The sequence below is a fragment of the Helianthus annuus genome, chromosome 17 (assembly GCF_002127325.2).
Source record: "Helianthus annuus cultivar XRQ/B chromosome 17, HanXRQr2.0-SUNRISE, whole genome shotgun sequence".
NCBI classification, from domain to species: Eukaryota; Viridiplantae; Streptophyta; class Magnoliopsida; order Asterales; family Asteraceae; genus Helianthus; species Helianthus annuus.
In genome coordinates this window covers 59,302,228-59,320,743 of record NC_035449.2, presented here as the reverse complement: position 1 = coordinate 59,320,743, position 18,516 = coordinate 59,302,228, and the positions used below count along the sequence as shown (strand labels likewise).

The following is an 18,516-nucleotide window of genomic DNA, read 5'->3' as shown; positions in this document are numbered from 1 at the left end:
GTTGCATTTTACACACATCAAATACCCCCACACTTGAACTTTTGCTTGTCCTCAAGCAAAACTCTTTAAATGTGGCTTACACTCCCAAATGGAATAGGTAGAAGAGAAGTTTTTTAGCTTGTCCTAGAGTGTCGGGAATCCAAGGTTTTTATAGGTTTTATTTTTATTTATTTACAATCCTATTCGTTATGATTTATTTTGAACGTTTCATAAGATAAATTACTTATTTGGGCATAGCATGCCTTATTAAAATTCCATTTATATACAAGTTCACATACCTCACGGGAGATCACTCAACACTCGGCCGAAGGTGTATATTTTTAGTGAATCACTCGAGAGCGGCATGGAACTTACGCCTTCCATAGGCTTGCCACGCAATCAATCCTCCTCCTTTTTAACTTTTTACCTTTGTAAATATCAAGAGGACTTTTGGGTTGAAGGGTTAGGCTTTGGGTTGAAGGGTTAGGCTTGGGGCAGGCTTTGTTAAGGTCTTTGTAATCGACGCACATGCGCCAGCCCCCGGATGGTTTTTCTACCATGACCGGGTTGGATAACCAAGTCTGGTATTTGACTTCCCGCAGGATGCCTGCGGAGAGCAGTTCTTCGACTTGCTCTTGCATCGCCTGATTTTTAGCGGATCCAAGGTGGCGTTGGCCTTGGATCACCGGCTTGATACCTGGTGAGGTATTCAAGCGGTGTTCCGCAATATCACGCGGGACCCCTATCATGTCTGCGGGTGTCCATGCGAAAATGTAATGGTTCCCGAAGAGAAGCTGCTTCAGGTGCGCTCTTGTGGTCGGGGACAAGGCGTGACCCAATGTAACCTTTTGTTCCGGGTATCTCGCGTTGAGAACCCATTTCTCTGGTTGGTTGTTGGGGGTGGGCCTTGCGACCTTGGTCGGACGTACTTCGTCCGACATCATGACGTCCCTGCGGGCATAGATTATCGCGACCCCTGATTCGGTTGGGAAACCGACCGCAGAGTGGGGGACGGATGTAATCATATTGAAATCTCCTTGGGATTCTCTCCCAAGGAGTACGTCATATCTGGAGGTGTGAGGTAAAACCATGAAGTTTACCTCTTCTGTTCTTGTGTGCCTTCCGCTGGTAAGACGCACAGGAAAAGTGATCTGGCCCAGGGGAAAGACAGTTTCCCCTGCGAACCCGGCCAATGGGTAATCTACGGCTTGCAACCGGTCTTTGTCCTCCTGGTCAAACTGTTTGAAGCATTGTTCGTAGATTATGTTAGAAGTACTTCCCGGGTCGATGAATAGACGCTCGGTGCAGTAGTGTGCCAGTTGGCCTGAAATAACGACGGCGCGCCTATCGCGCGGTCCGCCTCGGACTTTTGGGAAGACGACTTGCTCGTCTTTTCAGTCATTGTCCGGCCTTCTCGCCGCTTTACGCGGCCTACCTTTGCCTCCGTTGATCATGTGGGTGGAAGCCACGTACATGGTTCTCTTCCCGGAGGAGGTACCTTCGCCATGAGGGTGATGCGCTTGGTGGGTTTTTGTCCACCTGGTAAAAGATGTTGCAGTTTCCCCTCTTTTAAGGCCCGCTCAATCTCCAGCCGGAGACTGATGCAGTTGTTGGTGGTGTGGCCCGAGTCCTTGTGATACTCACAGTAGAGTGTGAGGTCCTGATTTTTCTTGGACTTCATCGGTTGGGCTGGTCGCAAGAATTGCGGGTCCGCAAGAAAAACCTCGCTTGGCGACATGGTGATCTCGGTCCAGTTGCGGGCCCGAGAATCTTTCTTTGGTGCCCGGTTGTCCCGTTGAGAACTGCGTTTCCTCGGGTCAAACGGGTTGGTCCGCGGGACATACGGTTTAGAAATATCGCTATTCCCTACGTCCCGGTTGCATTTATTGTTACGCTTGGACCCTTGGTTGGAAGTTTCGGCTTGGTGCTCTGACTTTGCCATATGTGGCTCGAGGGACCGCTGTGTCTGGGCATATGTCTTGACTGCGGCCATGACATCTTCCCATTTTTTAGGCAGGCCTTCTTTGCCGGAGATGGTCATAACCATCTGCTTATCCTTCACGGCCTTGATGAAATGGTTACGTGCCATTTGATCTGCCACGTCGCCTATTTCTAGGCACTCTTTATTGTATCGGACAACGAATGCTTCTAGGGATTCGTTATCTCTGCGCCAGATATTCATGACGTCCAACGAGTCACGCGCGTGACGTCGTTGCTGGCTGAAATGAGCGAGGAACTTTGCATGAAAGTCCTCGAATGAGGCCAGTGATCCCACTGGCAAAGAATCGAACCAAGCGCTAGCCACACCCGTAAGGGTCTGTGGGAAAAAATTGCACCAAGTGGGTTCGTCCCACTGGCCATTGCACCCTGCACCTATGAAAATGTTCATGTGGTCGTCCGGGTCGGATGAACCACTGTATTTCCCAACGTTGAATGGGAATTTTGTTGTGGTGACATGGGCGTGGGCTATTCGCGGGGCGAATTTAGAGTTTCCGGCCGCAGCTTTCGGCCTATAGGGCTGGTTCTCAGGGCGTTTTGCAGCCCTGAGGTATGTACTGCGGGGGTGAGTGGGAGGAACATAGTTGCGTCCTCCCGGTCTGCTGCAGGTGTCATGCGAATCCGCGTAATATGTACGATCGTCCGGGTCGGTACGATCATACCCTTCAGTATATGGTTGCGGGCTCAAGCGGCTCTGAATTCCAGAGCCATGTCGGGATGCGGATCGTCGTCTGTCCTCAACGTAAGAACCTAGGTGGGTATGCACTGGTCCCCTGGTGTGGGACCCGTACGCGGAATAATCCTCGTTGATTGTGTGGACCGAACAGTAAGATGATCCGCGGTCTTCCCGTCTGCTTCTCGAAGCTGGACGTGAATGCGCCCTGCCGTCGTATTGTAAAACACGATCGGCAGGGGTGTGCGGTGCTGGGGTCGGCCCAGCTTGTATTTGCGCTTCCGCACAAGCGCGGTTGTATGTCGCGGCCAGCAGGGTGGCCTGTTGGTCATACCAGATGTGGGGGTCCATGTTCGGGGGGATCACAGATGCGTATTGTGATAAGTCGTGTCCGAACGTTAGGGATGGACCCCTTTGTGTTGATGTACCGATATGGCCCGGATTTGGGTCCGGTGGGGTACTCCCTGCATTTCCTGTGTTGATGGGGAGTAGATTATCCCCGGTAGTATTGTTTTGGTGATCAGTCATGATTTTGAGAGAGGAAAAAGGATGATCGAAAAAGTGCAAAGAGTAGCGGTGGGCGCCAATGATGAAACAATGGTTAACCGGGCAGGGTTAACTCACTGGTCTCGTCAAGAAGGGTTAATCCCTTCCTCTCGAGGATCGCTGGCTGGATCACCGGTGGGTTGATCTCCTGCACAAGGAAACAAACCGTGACTCGTAACAAGGAGGATGGGGTGGGGGGTGCTCCTTGTTACCACTCTCCGGCGTGAGAATCAGTAGTTTGCTTGGGAAGCAAAGTAAGATAGTAGTAGTAGTGAGAGAGTTGTGAAGAGATACCTCAAACCTGGTTTGGGGTTGATATTTATAGCCGAGGAGTGAAGGAGGCGGTGGATGGATAGACTGACGGCATGCTGCACCTTTGCAGGTGTGTCAGACATGTCGGCCGGGGAGACGACGCCACATCAGTTTGTCGCTTACGTAGACCTGACAGGTGACTGCCATTGGTTCCACTTGCACTGTGGTGTCAGTCCCACTTGTTGAGCGTATAGGATGCGGTGCTAGCCGCATCGCTATCTGCGGTAACATCTGATGTTATCGCGTCTCTTGCTTGTGATCAAGAAATACGCGAGATGCGGTGCTGGCCGCATCGTCGCCTGTGGTGACTGTTGCTGTTATCCAGCTTCCTTGTATTGATAGAAGTGTTCACTGGACGCCGGTGCGAGGCCGCATCGCTGTGAATACTTCTGTTTTCATACATCAGATGTGATGCTATGTCGCATCACTCTACCGTTCTCATGCTCCATGTAAGTCCTCCTTCATCACTAGATAGATTGGATTCAACCCTTGTGTCGACGCGTTCTCGCCTGGGCACAAGGTTGTTAACTGGTGGGGGTTTTGATAAGGGTAATGGTCACTCGCGGTCGATGCTGACGCGAGATCTGGGACCATACCCCTTCAGGCCCATTTACAAATCGTTTTTTATGGTTTATAATTTAGCCCCCTTAACATTAGGTTTATTGAGCCCAATACTAATTTTTTTTTTTAATAATAGTAAAACATTACGAAAGGGCACATGTTTTCAATCTTGAACAGGGTACGTGAATTCTAAGATACGTCCATACTTATATGCAATCATATTCGGCCAAAGTCATTTAAGCATCATTCGAGCTGTCTTTTGTATTATCCTTCCTCGAGTGTAGATTTTAAGATGGTTAATCATTTATTTTGTTTTCTTATGCATAGGTTAGTTGTCTTTACTTGGCTAATTTATTTAACTTTGTAGCCAGTCTCGTGCTGGTGTTATCTTTCTTGTTTGTTTATTTCATTCCGCGTTCAAAAAAACACACCCATAGTAGATGGACATTAATGTACAATAGATGCCTATATTAGAGCACAATTATCTGGCCTTAAAAGATCAATGTGATTTGATGGTTTAATTAACTATGGTTGATTTGGGTTTTTAGACCGTGGGGTATGGTGGGGTTTAGGTTGGGGGCATGAGTTGACACGTGGAGTTGGAGCCCCTCCACCAGTGAGTGACGTGTCCGTGAGGTATGGCGGGGCTTGGGTTAGGGGCGTGGCTTGACAGTTTATTAAAAAAAATACAAAAAATTAAAAAAATACATACAACATTAAAAAAAAAAAAAACTAAAATTTTATTAATTACCTATTGCATCTTCTCTGCGTTCAAATCCCTTTCCCACTAATCACCTTCAACACCCAACTAACCCCACCAACTAGCATTCAATCTTGCAAAAATAACAACGAATTGACCAAAATAAATAAATAAATAAATATCGCAAGCTTCATACCTGGCTTTGAGATGTAATTTGAAAGCAAAAGAAATATGCAAGCTGCGTTTGTCAATCGGAATGAATGGTGCTTTCCGATGAGTAATCGGAGATGCTGACCGTTCGCAGGTGAGGTGGTCGCCGGCCGTGAGTAGCAGAGATCAACAATGGTTGATGGTGGTAATTTTGACAGTTTGATTTGTTCACCGGAGAAGAAAAGGAAATAGGAGATAAGGTTTTTAAAATTCAAACACCCGCTATAATATGGCGGTGGACAGCGAATAGGAGGCCGCCACATCGGATCTCAAGCCCGCCCCACGCCCGGCTTCAAACCCAAGCCCCAAGGGCCACGCCCCAACCTAAGGCCACCCGGGGTGGTGGCTTGGGCGTTTTCCCCCAACCCACGCCCCAACCCAAGCCCCATACCCCGTAGTATTAAAGGGGTTTTCTATTCTCACACCATCACGTCTATCCGCGCACTTTGTTTTTTCAATACTAGTCGTACAGGTCAAAAAGTTAAAAGTCAAATTTGTATATGTCAATCCTTATCTGGCGGCTGACTGGACCTATACGGGTCGTATTGAATTGTTTTTTTTTTTTTTAATTTTTCTATACAATAATGTGTAGTTTTAAAATAGTTTAGTAAAAGAAGTCTTTACCTTTTAAAACAAAAATATTTAGTATAGGTTTGGTACATGTTTATTATACTATATTATACTTATACTATAGTATTTATGTTATATACTACAACCATAAGCATATACGAGATCTATACTACGCCTATAGGCCTATACGACACCTATACTACACCTATAAACTATAGTATCTATGTTATAATACGAGATCTATGCTATACTATAGTTTTGACACAGTTTTGAGCAAAACTACACAGAACGCGTAGACTGGTATAAGTCGATAATGAACCCAAAACTAGACCGGACCGGTATAAGTCCATGATACGCCACATGCAGACGATATACATCATAATACAAATGTTGTCTTCCTGAAAGTGCTAAGAATGTTGAACATTTAGGAAAAATCTAGACTCTTTATGTAATGCTTGAAGAAATCACAATAGCTAACTCTCTTATTCCATTGAAATACTCAGAGTTAGATGAATCAAAAGGATAAATATTAAAATGTGTTTTAACTTTATAGAAGACAATAGCATATCTTATAATTTGATGTTTGAGTACACATGTAAATAGATGAACTATTCATGCTAGAACTGCATGATTAGAATGATTGTTCCATTTGGAAAACATAAATAATTTGATGTAATTAGTTAATAAGCAAAAGTAGTGATGTAATAATAGGCCAGAAGCAGGCTTTGTCTAGCATGCTTCCACTTTATGGAAGCACCCAACAATTCAAGCATTTATGTTTTTTATAGAGGAAAAAAACCCTTTGTTGCAAGTCTTATCTGTCTTAATACAAAATTTTCATTTTTAAATATTCTATCCAAATTAAATTTACATATTATTAATCAATATTTGGTATTTATAACTTCTCATTCATGTCTATTAAGCTTTTTTATTTTTGCCTCATTAGTTTGTTTGAGGACTATATTTTACAGTTTTAAATGTTTCCATATCTGGAATATAGGAAAAAGAAAAAGGAAAATTACCGATATGTTAATGTTAGATAAATTACTAGGTCTATAATCAGGGATGGACATAAGTCGATTTGGTTATAAGCTTAAACCAAACCTACAACGGATTTTTCGCTTTTATATTTTCACAACTATTTGTTTCAGTCTCGAACGGTTTGGTTTTTCATTTATGGCGAAAAGCAATTATCTTAACAACCAACTCTATGACCGGATCAATTGAACTCATAATTAGGTTTTGGATCAAATAAAAAGTAACAAACCGGTACCTTATTATAGAATAAAGAAGGCAAATGATATAGACATATATTTGTTAATTGAATCATCGGTTTCCAATTGGTTCGATTATTTCAGTTGTATTTTTAGGGGTTTCCAATTGGTTCGATTATTTCAGTTGTATTTTTACAGAAGCTTTTTTGGCTCATCATTTTCTATAACCACGAAATATACGACACAAACAAATTTCACATATATACTTTATATTCATGAATCGGCATATCGCTTTTAAAAGTACATTAGAACTTCTATCAGGGAAGTATAATCTTGTCAAATATAAATACCTTCGTATGAACTTATAAAAGAAAAAAAATAGTGTCATAAAAGAAAAGAAAGGGCTTTCCTACTTTTACAAACTTGTCTCTAAATCTTGCAACATTTAAAATATTTCACATTTTTCTGTCCTAAAAGAAGCCACAACGAAAGGGAATTTGTTCAAGTGGTATCACGGTGTTAAAAGATTGTCCCCTCCCAAGTGGTGAGGTTCAAGTTCAATGTTGAAAAAAAATATGTAGATTTAGCTTTAAAACAACTAACAAGAGTGTGTGTGAATTATATGTTTAAAAACACAAATAAAATAAAATAAGCCACAACAAATGAATTGTAAGGTACCATAAAATGCTAATGTGTATCTTCTTAATATTAATATTACTATTGTTATTATTATTTTAGTAGAAATTAAGCATACAAAATATTCAAAATGCACATATATTTCTGAAATTATGATACTATTTCACTAGTAAATATAGCAACTGAATTGTAGAAGGGATTACATGAATTGAAACAGTGAGAAACCCTAACACAACCAGACCACCTTCATCTAGCCTCTAAACCACTAAATGACCTTCCTTCACCCTTTGACTTTTAGACCATCTCAATCTTTGACCTTTTGACTTTCAAATCATCCCAATTCAAGACTCCAAAATATGATGCAAATCTTTCTTTTGCTTAAAAATCCACTTCCATACCTTACTATGCCCTTTGCTCCCCTTCTTAATCCCCCTCTCATTAATTGTAATCCTACATGATGATGATCCACCATCACCAGCACCAGCGCACCCACCGACATCCGACGGGTTTTTAAAAACAGAGTAGTCTGTTTTCGACCGATCCGATAAATCAAGTTTCAAATCAATAAAACTTGAATCATCATGAATTCTACTAAACTCACTCTCTTTCGCCGAAAACCCAGTTTCGAAATCCATCAAACCACCTCTAAATCCACTCTTTCTTGGCTCAGATTCATTAAAATCAGATATTTTTGCACTTGATAATCTCATATCACTAACACTACCACCATCATGATCAAAATTACCTCCTCTATAACTACAAAGAGACCTACATCTTGACACATCCATCCCACATTCAGACACCCAATCTGGGTGGTTTCTCTCTCTAAACCCCTCTTTCTCTCTCTTCTTCTTAAAAAGCTTCCCAATTCTCCAAAACCCATTACTCTTCTTCACCTCAACAACACAACTATTGCTCCTTTTGAGCATAAACACATCCTCTGTTTCCACTTTCTTGCTCTGTTTCACATGTGAAAAAAGTGTTTTCTGTTCATCACCACTACCTGCTTTCTCATTCTCTATCAAGAATGATATCCTACCAACACTTCCAACATCCACAGTGCAAGAAGAGTTTCTGTAGGAAGAAACATCAGAGCAAGAACAAGAGGAAAGCCTCTGTTCTCCACACTCTGAACACACAAGCTTCATGAGCCTGTCTTTGAGGCAATATGCACATATTCCAACTTGTGTTGAAGATGGGTGCTTCTTACATTGCACACCAGATGATGATGATGAGTAGTAGAAGTTGTAATCTGAGTTAAAGTTGTTGTACTCTTGATCTGACTCCACAGATTTCCCTCTATCCCTCATGAGTTTGAGTGTTTATGGTTGTGTAAAACTGGATGATCTGAGTTTATAAAAAAATAATGAATGTTGTGTGAAACTGTGAACAGGCTGACTATATTTGTAGGAGGATGTTGAGTTATCAGGAATGGAAAGATACTTTGGATATTGACTTATGAAGGGGAAAAAGGTCACCTTATACAAGGCATGTAAGAATAAATCAAGAAAACTTGAACTTTAAGTTAAGGTAGTGATGAATTGGGCCTATTTTTTTCTGCAGGCATAATTAAATTGGTGAAAAGTGATGTGACACAAGGAGTGAAAAAATGGAACAAGTAATCACAAATAGTGTGCATGTTCAGAGTTGTCTTTATTATAGCATCTTTAGTGGATCTGTCGACCCCTCCATGGAAAAGGGATGGATTGAAACCGTGGAGTAGGGTGTGCATCGGTCGGTTTTTGGTTTAAACCGAACCAAAATACAAATAAAAAAATGGTTTTAAGGTGTTTAAAACGGTTTGGTTGGTCGGTTTTTGGTTCAAACCAAACTAAAAAAACAAAAAAAAATATGGTTTTAAGGTGTTTAAAACGGTTTGGTTTCGATTTTCATGATAAATCACGGGTTGGGTTTCGGCTTTGTCATCTGGGCTTTAGATTTTTTTTTTTTTTTTTCCAAAAAACAGTCTAAAAGATAATGAATTTGAGCTAACTTTTTTGATTAATTAATAACGTTTAGAACTAATTTTTTTAGCTACACCATTTATTAGTTACTTAATAGTTACTTATCATTAGAAGGTAAAAATTATAATCCATAAATTCAACAATAAACAAATAAATAAAACAATGAGTAAATTGTCATTTTAGTCCAAATAGTTTTTTTTTTTTTTTTGCCTCTGTTCCTGACTTTTGCCTTTTGTTGCCATTTTGATCACATACACTAACTCCATCTTTAACCAGGGGTATTTTGGGGATTTTCATTTTAAATGTTTTCAATTGCCATTTTGATCCAATTCTAAAAAATCAAAAAAATTCCAAAAAATCAAAAAATTCTAAAAAATCATAAAAATTCTAAAAAATCCAAAAAATCTGTTTCGGCGCGAACCGTTTCGAACCCGAACCGTTTCGAGTTGAACCGTTTCGACGCGAACCGTTTCGACCCGTACCGTTTCGAGCTGAACCGTTTCGAGCCGAACCGTTTCGAGCCGAACCGTTTCGAGCCGAACCGTTTCGAGCCGAACCGTTTCGACCCGAACCGTTTCGACCCGAACCGTTTCGACCCGAACCGTTTCGACCCGTACCGTTTCGAGCCGAACCGTTTCGACCCGTACCGTTTCAACCCGAACCGTTTCGAGCTGAATCGTTTCGACGCGAACCGTGCCTCGAAACGGTACGGGTCGAAACGGTTCAGCTCGAAACGGTACGGGTCGAAACGGTTCGGTTCGAAACGGTACGGATCGAAACGGTTCGGTTCGAAACGGTACGGGTCGAAACGGTTCGCGTCGAAACGGTTCAGCTCGAAACGGTTCGGTTCGAAACGGTTCAGCTCGAAACGGTTCGGCTCGAAACAGTTCAGCTCGAAACGGCTCGAAACGGTTCAGCTCGAAACGGTTCGCGTCGAAACAGTTCAGCTCGAAACGGTACGGGTCGAAACGGTTCGCGTCGAAACGGTTCAGCTCGAAACGGTTCGGGTCGAAACGGTTCGCGTCGAAACGGTTCGCGTCGAAACGGCTCAGCTCGAAACGGATCGGGTCGAAACGGTACGGGTCGAAACGGTTCAGCTCGAAACGGTTCGCGTCGAAACGGATTTTTTGTATTTTTTAGAATTTTTTAGAATTTTTATGATTTTTTAGAATTTTTATTATTTTTTGGAATTTTTTTGATTTTTGGAATTTTTTTGATTTTTTAAAATTGGATCAAAATGGCAATTGAAAACATTTAAAATGAAAATCTTCAAAATACCTCTGGTTAAAGATGGAGTTTTTGGATGGAGTTAGTGTATGTGATCAAAATGGCAACACAAGGGAAAAATCAGGGACCCAGAGGGAAAAAAAACTATTTGGACTAAAATGGCAAATTTACACAAAACTTAATTTACTCTAAAACAATGTATACAATGTAAAATTGGTTTTTATGGTTTTAATTGGATTATAAAAGCCGGCTCGGTAATGTGGGTTTGAAGTACACGCAAAACCAAAACCAAAACCTAACCAGAAATTAGGTTTAAAAAAAAACATAAACAGTCACTTTTTGTTAGATTCTATTAATTTGGTTCATTTAAATCAATTATTTCAACAACAGGACGGTTCACTCTAATTCATGCACACCCTTGCTCGACATGCAAGAGAGAGGGTGCGCAAGAAAGAAGTCGGCGTCCTTAGCCACAGACAGTCCATGGGAGGCCCATGTATGTTTTGTGAGAGGCGAAAGGGATAAAGAAAAGAAGTTTATGAAAGAGGATAGAGAAACATGTCGGTCCATGGGATATTTCACTGAGCAATGTTGATGTGGTGGTCTATCGTCCTTTTCCTGATAGCAAATTATTAGGCTTCACGATATGGGGAACGTCCAGCGCCGTCGAGCAAAGCCGACGACCCCAAACACCGTACCGGGTGGGACGGCGTCGTCCAAATCGGCAAGGGTGGGACGATGGTGTCGGGCACAAGAAGACAAAATCCCTCTAACACACACACACACACACACACATATATATATATATATATACATATATATATTAGGCTCATCTCCCATTTCCTTAACTCCATCCTCACACCCGATCTACGTTCATACGACACCCGAAAATGTTGACTTTGTGTGGCAGCCATTTATTCCACTCGAATAGATTGTCACAAGGTATTCCTGATTAGATGTTGGAACTCTATACCAACACCAATAAATTCTTTTAATTGAGGATGTATCTCTGAGCCTATCGTATACACGACAACCTTTAAATTTTTCCAGCTGAAATATTGATGGGTATAGATCCCAGAGCGGTGTATCGGACACCCAAGTATTCGTCCAGAGCTGAATGTCTCTTCCATTTCCCACGGTGCCCTTAATAAGTCGATTGAGGTGAATATTATCTTTCTTAAAAGCAGCCTCTTTTCTAGTAATGTTATTCCATACGCACGAATGACCTTATTTTGATGGTAGAAAGCTGTCGTATTTCGCATTAAAATGGATGCTTGAAATTACTTTTCGCCAAAGTCTACCAACTTCCACTTTGTACCTCCATGCCCATTTAGCTAGAAGACCGCTATTCATGTCTTTTAAGGTACCCAATCCGAGACCCCCATTTGCCACGGGTTCAATTACCATGTCCCAACTAACCCAATGCATCTTACTCGCCACATCCGAATCAACCCAAAGAAAGTTTCTTCTCATCTTTTCATGTTTGTTAAGAACGTTTCTCAGGGTTAGAAAAAAGAAGAAATAATATAGAGGCAATGAATCTAGTACCGATTTTATGAGAATAGATCTCCCACCCATGGACAAAGTGGTTGCTTTCCAAAGTGATAATCATGCTTTAAATGTTTGATAACTATGCCCAATTATTGTATAAATTCATGTTTGCGCCAGCTTTGAGACCAAGATAAATAAAAGATAACGTACCGGATTTGCAATTTAGGATATTGGCCATAGATGTGTTTTCTTCCGGATCCCCACCCCGAAAAAGTATGATTTTGAAAGGTTAATTTTCAACCCCGAGACAAGATAAAAACAGATCTCATTAGCCGCCTAATGTTTGAGATGTTTTGTGTCGACCATTCCTCCAATATCATAACATCATCCGCGAAAACAAGATGATTTATGATAGGGACCCCATATGGTAGTTTAAAGCCTTTGATTAATCCTACTTGGGAAGCGCTAGACATAAAGCTAGATAAAGCCTTCAAAGCCAAGATGAAAATAAAGGGTGATAAGGGTGTCCGGGGCACCTTAGGTGACCCCTTTAGGTGACTCCATTCACCTATTAGGTGAGCATTGCCAACACTTAGGTGAGTTAGAGAGAGAGTAGAGAGAGAGGGTGAAATAGGTGGGGAGTTGTCGAGAGAGGGGAGGAGAGAGGGAGGAGAGAGGGAGATCTTGACCAATCAATGCTTTTCTTCTTTTTTTTTTTTTTAAAAAAAAACCAATTCACCTAAGAGGGGAGTGCCGCCATCAAAAAGGGGTATTAGGGGAGTGTTAGAGGGGAGTTGACGTGGCATTTTATGGTTGGTTATGTGTAAGAGGGGGGACTCACCTAAGAGGTGAGCACCCCTTACACCCTAAGGGATCACCTTGCCTAACTTTCCGAAGGCGTTGAAATCTAACAAAACATTTCATAGATCATGGAACACAGTTAATTTTCTTTATATATTCTAAAAAAATTATGAAGTATAGGTGAAATTGCCGATGACATTCGTTAAATGTTTGAAAAAAATGATGGTGTCCGTGAAACAAATGGATGAAGCACGGGCGGATCTATGTGATGGCGAGCGAGGGATAGCCCGGGATACCCCTCAACTTTCTTGGGGAATTGCAATATTTTGTTTAATCTCCCTTTTATTTATTAGGGATACTTCTAAGCAAATGTTAAGATACCACTGAGTTAGTTAAAGACAAGATGAAATGAAATTTTAGACAACAAAAATCCTGGTCGATGGAACATGCAGCAGCACACTTTTTTTGTCAAATAATTTTTTGGTCAAATAACCGGAACCGAAATCAAATCGTAAAACGAGAAACCGAAACCGAAATCAGTTGGTTATTAAAAATACCCAGTTTGTGCAACTCTACTGTCGAATGTCGAACCACATGATCGTCAACTACACAGAAATGGCGAGCTTCCAGATTCCTCCGTATTCCGTTGTGAACCAGAGACTATCCGGCAAACTGTCGAAACCTAATCCACCAGAGACTAATAATTTTTTGGTCAAATAGTATCATGAAATTAGGTAGTAACTTGGCTATAATTTGCTGTCATGTTTGCTTTTAGTCTGAAATAATTAACTGTGCTTCATGCCATTATTATTATGCTATTAAATGTAATAATTCGTTGATGATTTTGTTTACTTATTGAAGCATGTGTTTTTTTCCACAATTGCAGAGAGTTAACACTTAACACCTCTGGTTGACATTGACAAATCATTGAGGATGGATGTGGGTGGATTGCTGACAGAAAAGCCCTTACCGGCATAATCTTCTAATTGTGTTATTCCTACCTTTTGGCGTTCACGTCTTCCAGAGGTACTACTAATGCTTAATTAATGATGTTGATGCAACAAACACGAGACCAAGGATGGTAGCTGAGTGGGTTAGGCAAAAGGGCTGAAGGGATCAGTTTTGCCTAACGCAGGTCGCGGGGTCCCTCCACGTTTGCAAAACGTGGAAGGAGGTTCACTAGTATGTAATTGTTATTTGCTTTGAAGTTCCTTCTTCGAGGCAAGCTCGAATCCAGAAAAGAAAGCAAATAGAATGAGTGTGTGTTGAATGTGATGAAGAGTAACTTGGAAGTGATCAAGTACTCTGTGAATAACCAGAGATTAAGGAATCTCTGTGTTTCGGAATGTCCCAGAAGTGAAAATGAGTTGTCTTCTTATAGGGGAAGACATCTCCTGAAATGGCATATACAAGACTAGTGAAACCTGTTTGCAATGGAGGGTTTCCCCTTTTGGGGTTGAAGGCTTTGGACCCCTGGTTAATAGAGTGTACTTGTGCAGACCTGCTCTGAGTTTGTGGGCGTGAGTTGGTGAGGTGAGTCCTCAGATGTGACTGATTACTGTTCCTCGCTTTTCTCACTTTACAGCTTTTCATCCGATGAACCTTTCAACCTTTTAAGCTCTTGCATATTAGTCATTTTATTTGACCTTGGGCTACTCCCGTCGTCAGCCCCCCAAGTCAGAGGTTTTTGGGGTAGTATGCTCAAAGACTTCTGACTTTTATGCATATGTTTTAAAGGTTTCAAGGGTTCGTTGCTTGGAGGCTTGAAAGGCTTTAGGCAGTTACTTTTTGAATTTTGAATTTTAAACGATTGACAGTTGATTTGATTGACGTGTGTCAGGCGGCGGTTTTGCAGGAGCCATTTATTTACCTTTATTACCCCTGCTTTAAAATCATATTTATTTTATACTTGTAAAACTTCTTCATTTTACTCACAATCATTCCAAGTTTCTTCCTTCAGGTTAGTTTTCTTCTCCATTTTCGTTTTTACTTTCTTCAAAAATGGGTGCTCTTAAAGATTTAGCAAAGTCATTCTCTCGAATGACACAAGAGGGAGTAGACTTGTTTTGTTTGGAGTATGGTATTGATAAAAAATTTAACCCAACTGCCCCTGCTTGCGATGTTCCTGTTGACAAACCAAACCCTGGTTCGATTGCCCTGTATTGTCGTCATTTTCAGTGGTCTAATCTTCGTTACCCTTTTTTGTTTTTCGTTTTGAACTTGCTTGAGTATTATCGCGTTTCTTTTGGGCAAGTTCATCCGAAGGGGATGGCTAGGGTTTTGCACTTTGAAATGTTGTGTCGTGCTCTTGGGTATGATCCCTCTTTGTTGCTCTTTCGGAGGTTTTTTCGTTTAGCCAAAAATGGTGACTGGTTCACCTTTGAGACATCAAAGGTTGATACTTGTCTTATTTCATCCATGGTTACAACGCTTGGGTCCTGGAAGGATCGGTTTTTCTGGGTTTCTGAATCTATCGTTCCTTTCAAAATGGTGTGGAGGCATCTGGATGCTGTTCTTAATGATCCGGAGCCTTCTGAATCAGAGTTGAACGATGCTTTTCTTTCAGCCATTCGGGGGTGCCCTTCGAGGGTTCGTCCCTTTCCCGAACATTTATTAGTGCTTTTAGGGGTTAGTAATATTTGGGGAAAAGCCGATCGGGATCCAATGTTAATGAGAAATGGCATTGGTATGCATTTTCCTCCTTATGCCTTTTCTTATTTTACTTTGCTTATGACTTATTTTCTTTTGTTTGTTTTTACCAGTTATGTCTGCTTTGGACTTTATCAAGAGTGACGACACGTCCGATGTTGTGTTTGAGGATGCCCCGTCTGTTCCGGGTGAGAATGTTGTGGTTAGGACTTCCGAGCAAAGGTTTGAGGGCACGGGTTATGCTAGTGTTGCCAACGTTAAGGGTTTTACCAAGTCTAATGCTCCCAAGTCTTCATCTCGCCGATCTTCTCGTCGTTTGTTGAAAGCTGGTTCTCAATTCACTTCTACTGAGCCAGTGGATTTGAATGATGATATTGAAGTTTCGGAGGATCAAGTTGAAGCGGGTGTTGAGAAGGATAAGGAGTTGGTTGTTCATGGTAAGAAGGTTCGAGGCAAGAAGGTTGTCCCTGTTCAGGAATCTTCAAGTAGGGACGTTGAAGGGTTGAACCCTGAAGGTACTTATGTGCCTACTTGGCTAGTGAAGAATGATGACACCTTCAAGGATGCTGCTGTTTGTGAGGATGCTCTTAGTCATCTTGCTCCTCCTTCTATGCGTGAAACCATTGCTGAGATGGATGATGACTTTATGTTGTCTCGCATGGTTTTAACCACCTGTAACCTTGCTGCTATGCTTCCTCAAGGGATTACTCGCTTTCGCCAAAGGATGCAGGAATATGAGGACTTCTCCAAGAAGAAGGATAAGATGAAATCCTCCCTAGCATCAATGAAGAAGGAAATAGCTGGGTTTGCAGAGAAGGAAGCAGCGTGGAAGAAGGAGGTTAATGATTTGAAAAAGATGCATGATATTGAGATGGGTGATCTGAGGAAGAGCTTTGAGGCTAACTTGCTGAAGTTAAAGGCTGACCGAGAGGCCTTGGCTGTCCAGTAGCAGGCTTTTCGTGAAGAAAAGGAAGGGTTGAAAGCTTCGGTTGGCCAAGTGACTGCGGACAATCAGTGGTTGATTGAGCGTGGTTTCCAGCAGGTTGTCACTTATCTTTTACATTCCAAGGAGTTTAACTCTGCCCTTGGTGATGTTTACACTAAGCTTTTGAACCTGGGGAAACATCAAGGCCTTACTGCTGGCTACAAGCTTCATGAGTCCGGACAACCCTTGGAGAAGTCACCTATGTTTCGCCCCGAGGCTTCTGATATCTTCAAGGCTTCTGTTGAGCAGATGGAGAGGCTAACCTACCCTTACATTCATGAAGTATCATCTTGCTTTGGTAAGCCTTTATCTGTTTTACAGGAATTGAAGCCTGAGGGGTTGAATGAGAAAGTTTGTGCTGAGGTTTTGGGTTCCCTGTCAAGGAAGAGGTCTTATTCTGGGGATAGCGATGATACCCTCTCAAGTTTGCCTGATGCTTCAAAAGATGCTGGTTTAGAGACTTCTGCGGTTGGTGTTGATGAAGGTGCTAAGGCGAAGAAGGCTAAGAAAGCCAAGAAGTCGAAGGTTGAAGGTTCCAAGCCTTCTGATAACTGATGTTTATTCGTAGCTTTCTTAGCAAACATTTAATGTCTGTAATGTTTTAAACAATATTAGGTTTTTAGGAACCCTTAAGGTTCCTGTGGTTGGTTAGGCCTGTATGGCCATTGAACACTAGTTTTATTTGCAAGTTACTAGGACTTGCTTTGACTTCCTTCTGAAGGTCTTTTATGGCCTTCCTAATTATGGTATGATGGTTGCTATGTTGTTTGTGTTATGTTTGTTTATTTATTTTGCTTGGTTTGTTTTGTGGGTTTTCAACCCTTCAAGCTTTTTTGTGTAGTTGTTAATGGGTTGAAGCCTTTAACCTTTCAAGCTTATTTTCTGTTGGCTTGAAACCTTGGTAGCTTCTGGTTTGGCTTGCATGTTTAACTGATAAGTTTGTTTATTTTTGTCAGTTATTTTTATTTTCTTGCCTTGTCTTTGTTTACTTTGTCTTTATGTTTTTTACACTTTAAAGGGTTCCGTGCTGCAGACACTTTACCTTAGTGTTTATTAACATCAAGACATAGTATCTATCCTTTTCCTTATTTCTTTGTAGTTTTAGTTGATTTCGTAAGTCTATTTGTTGATTGTGTTTCTAAGACTTAAGGCTGTTCAAACCTGTCTATGAGACATTATTGTTTTTTCTTAACAAATCTCATGGAGTTGTATTGATCTAGGAACTCACCCCTTATATAGGTCCATTCAACCCTTGAACCTATTGAGCGATATGGCCTGGGAGCTCATCCCCTTACATGGCCCTTGCCATGGAGTTTTTTGTTAGGTTCTCAACCTGATATTAGGATAGAAAGACAAGTTTGATAAAATGACTTCATTCATTCAAGCAATATCTGCTTTTACAAAAGGTTTTTGTTTTGATACAAACCAAACTTTCTAAACATAGAACTTTCTCAGGGTTTTTCCGTTCCAGTGCCTTGGGAGCCTTTTGCCTTCTAGATCTCCCAGCTTGTAGGACCCTCCCTTGTGTGCTTCGATGATGGTGTATGGACCTTCCCATTTTGGGCCTAGTTTCCCTTTATTTTCTTTTTTTTCTAGCTTCGTTGTTTCTGAGGACTAGATCCCCTGGCCTGAATCGTTCGTTCTTGACCTTCTTGTTGTAGTAGGCTTCCATCTTTTGCTTGTATTTGGCCTCTTGTATTGCTGCTTGATCTCGGGCCTCCTCTAGGAGTTGTAAGTTCAACATGGTCTCTTGCTGGTTTACTTCGGGATCCATGTTGACAACTCGTTGGGTTACAACTCCTATTTCAGCGGGGATTACGGCCTCGGATCCAAATACCAAGCTGTAAGGTGTTTTCTTGTGACTTGCTTTTTCTGTTGTTCTGATTGCCCATAAAACGCTAGGCAATTCTTCAAGCCAGTTACTTTCATACCTCCCCAATCTTGTTTTGATGCCTTCCACTATGCTTCTGTTGGTCCTTTCAACCTGGCCGTTTGACTGC

The 18,516-nt window shown here is 41.5% G+C and overlaps 1 protein-coding gene across 1 annotated transcript; it reads right to left on the bottom strand.

Annotated features, from left to right (window-relative positions):
* Window positions 1-7,471: 7,471 nt before the first annotated feature.
* Window positions 7,472-8,995, bottom strand: LOC110922792. The gene has a single exon (XM_022166989.2). The coding sequence runs from the start codon at window positions 8,707-8,709 to the stop codon at window positions 7,741-7,743; it is 969 nt and encodes a 322-aa protein (XP_022022681.1). The 5' UTR covers window positions 8,710-8,995; the 3' UTR covers window positions 7,472-7,740.
* Between the last annotated feature and the right edge of the window lie 9,521 nt (window positions 8,996-18,516).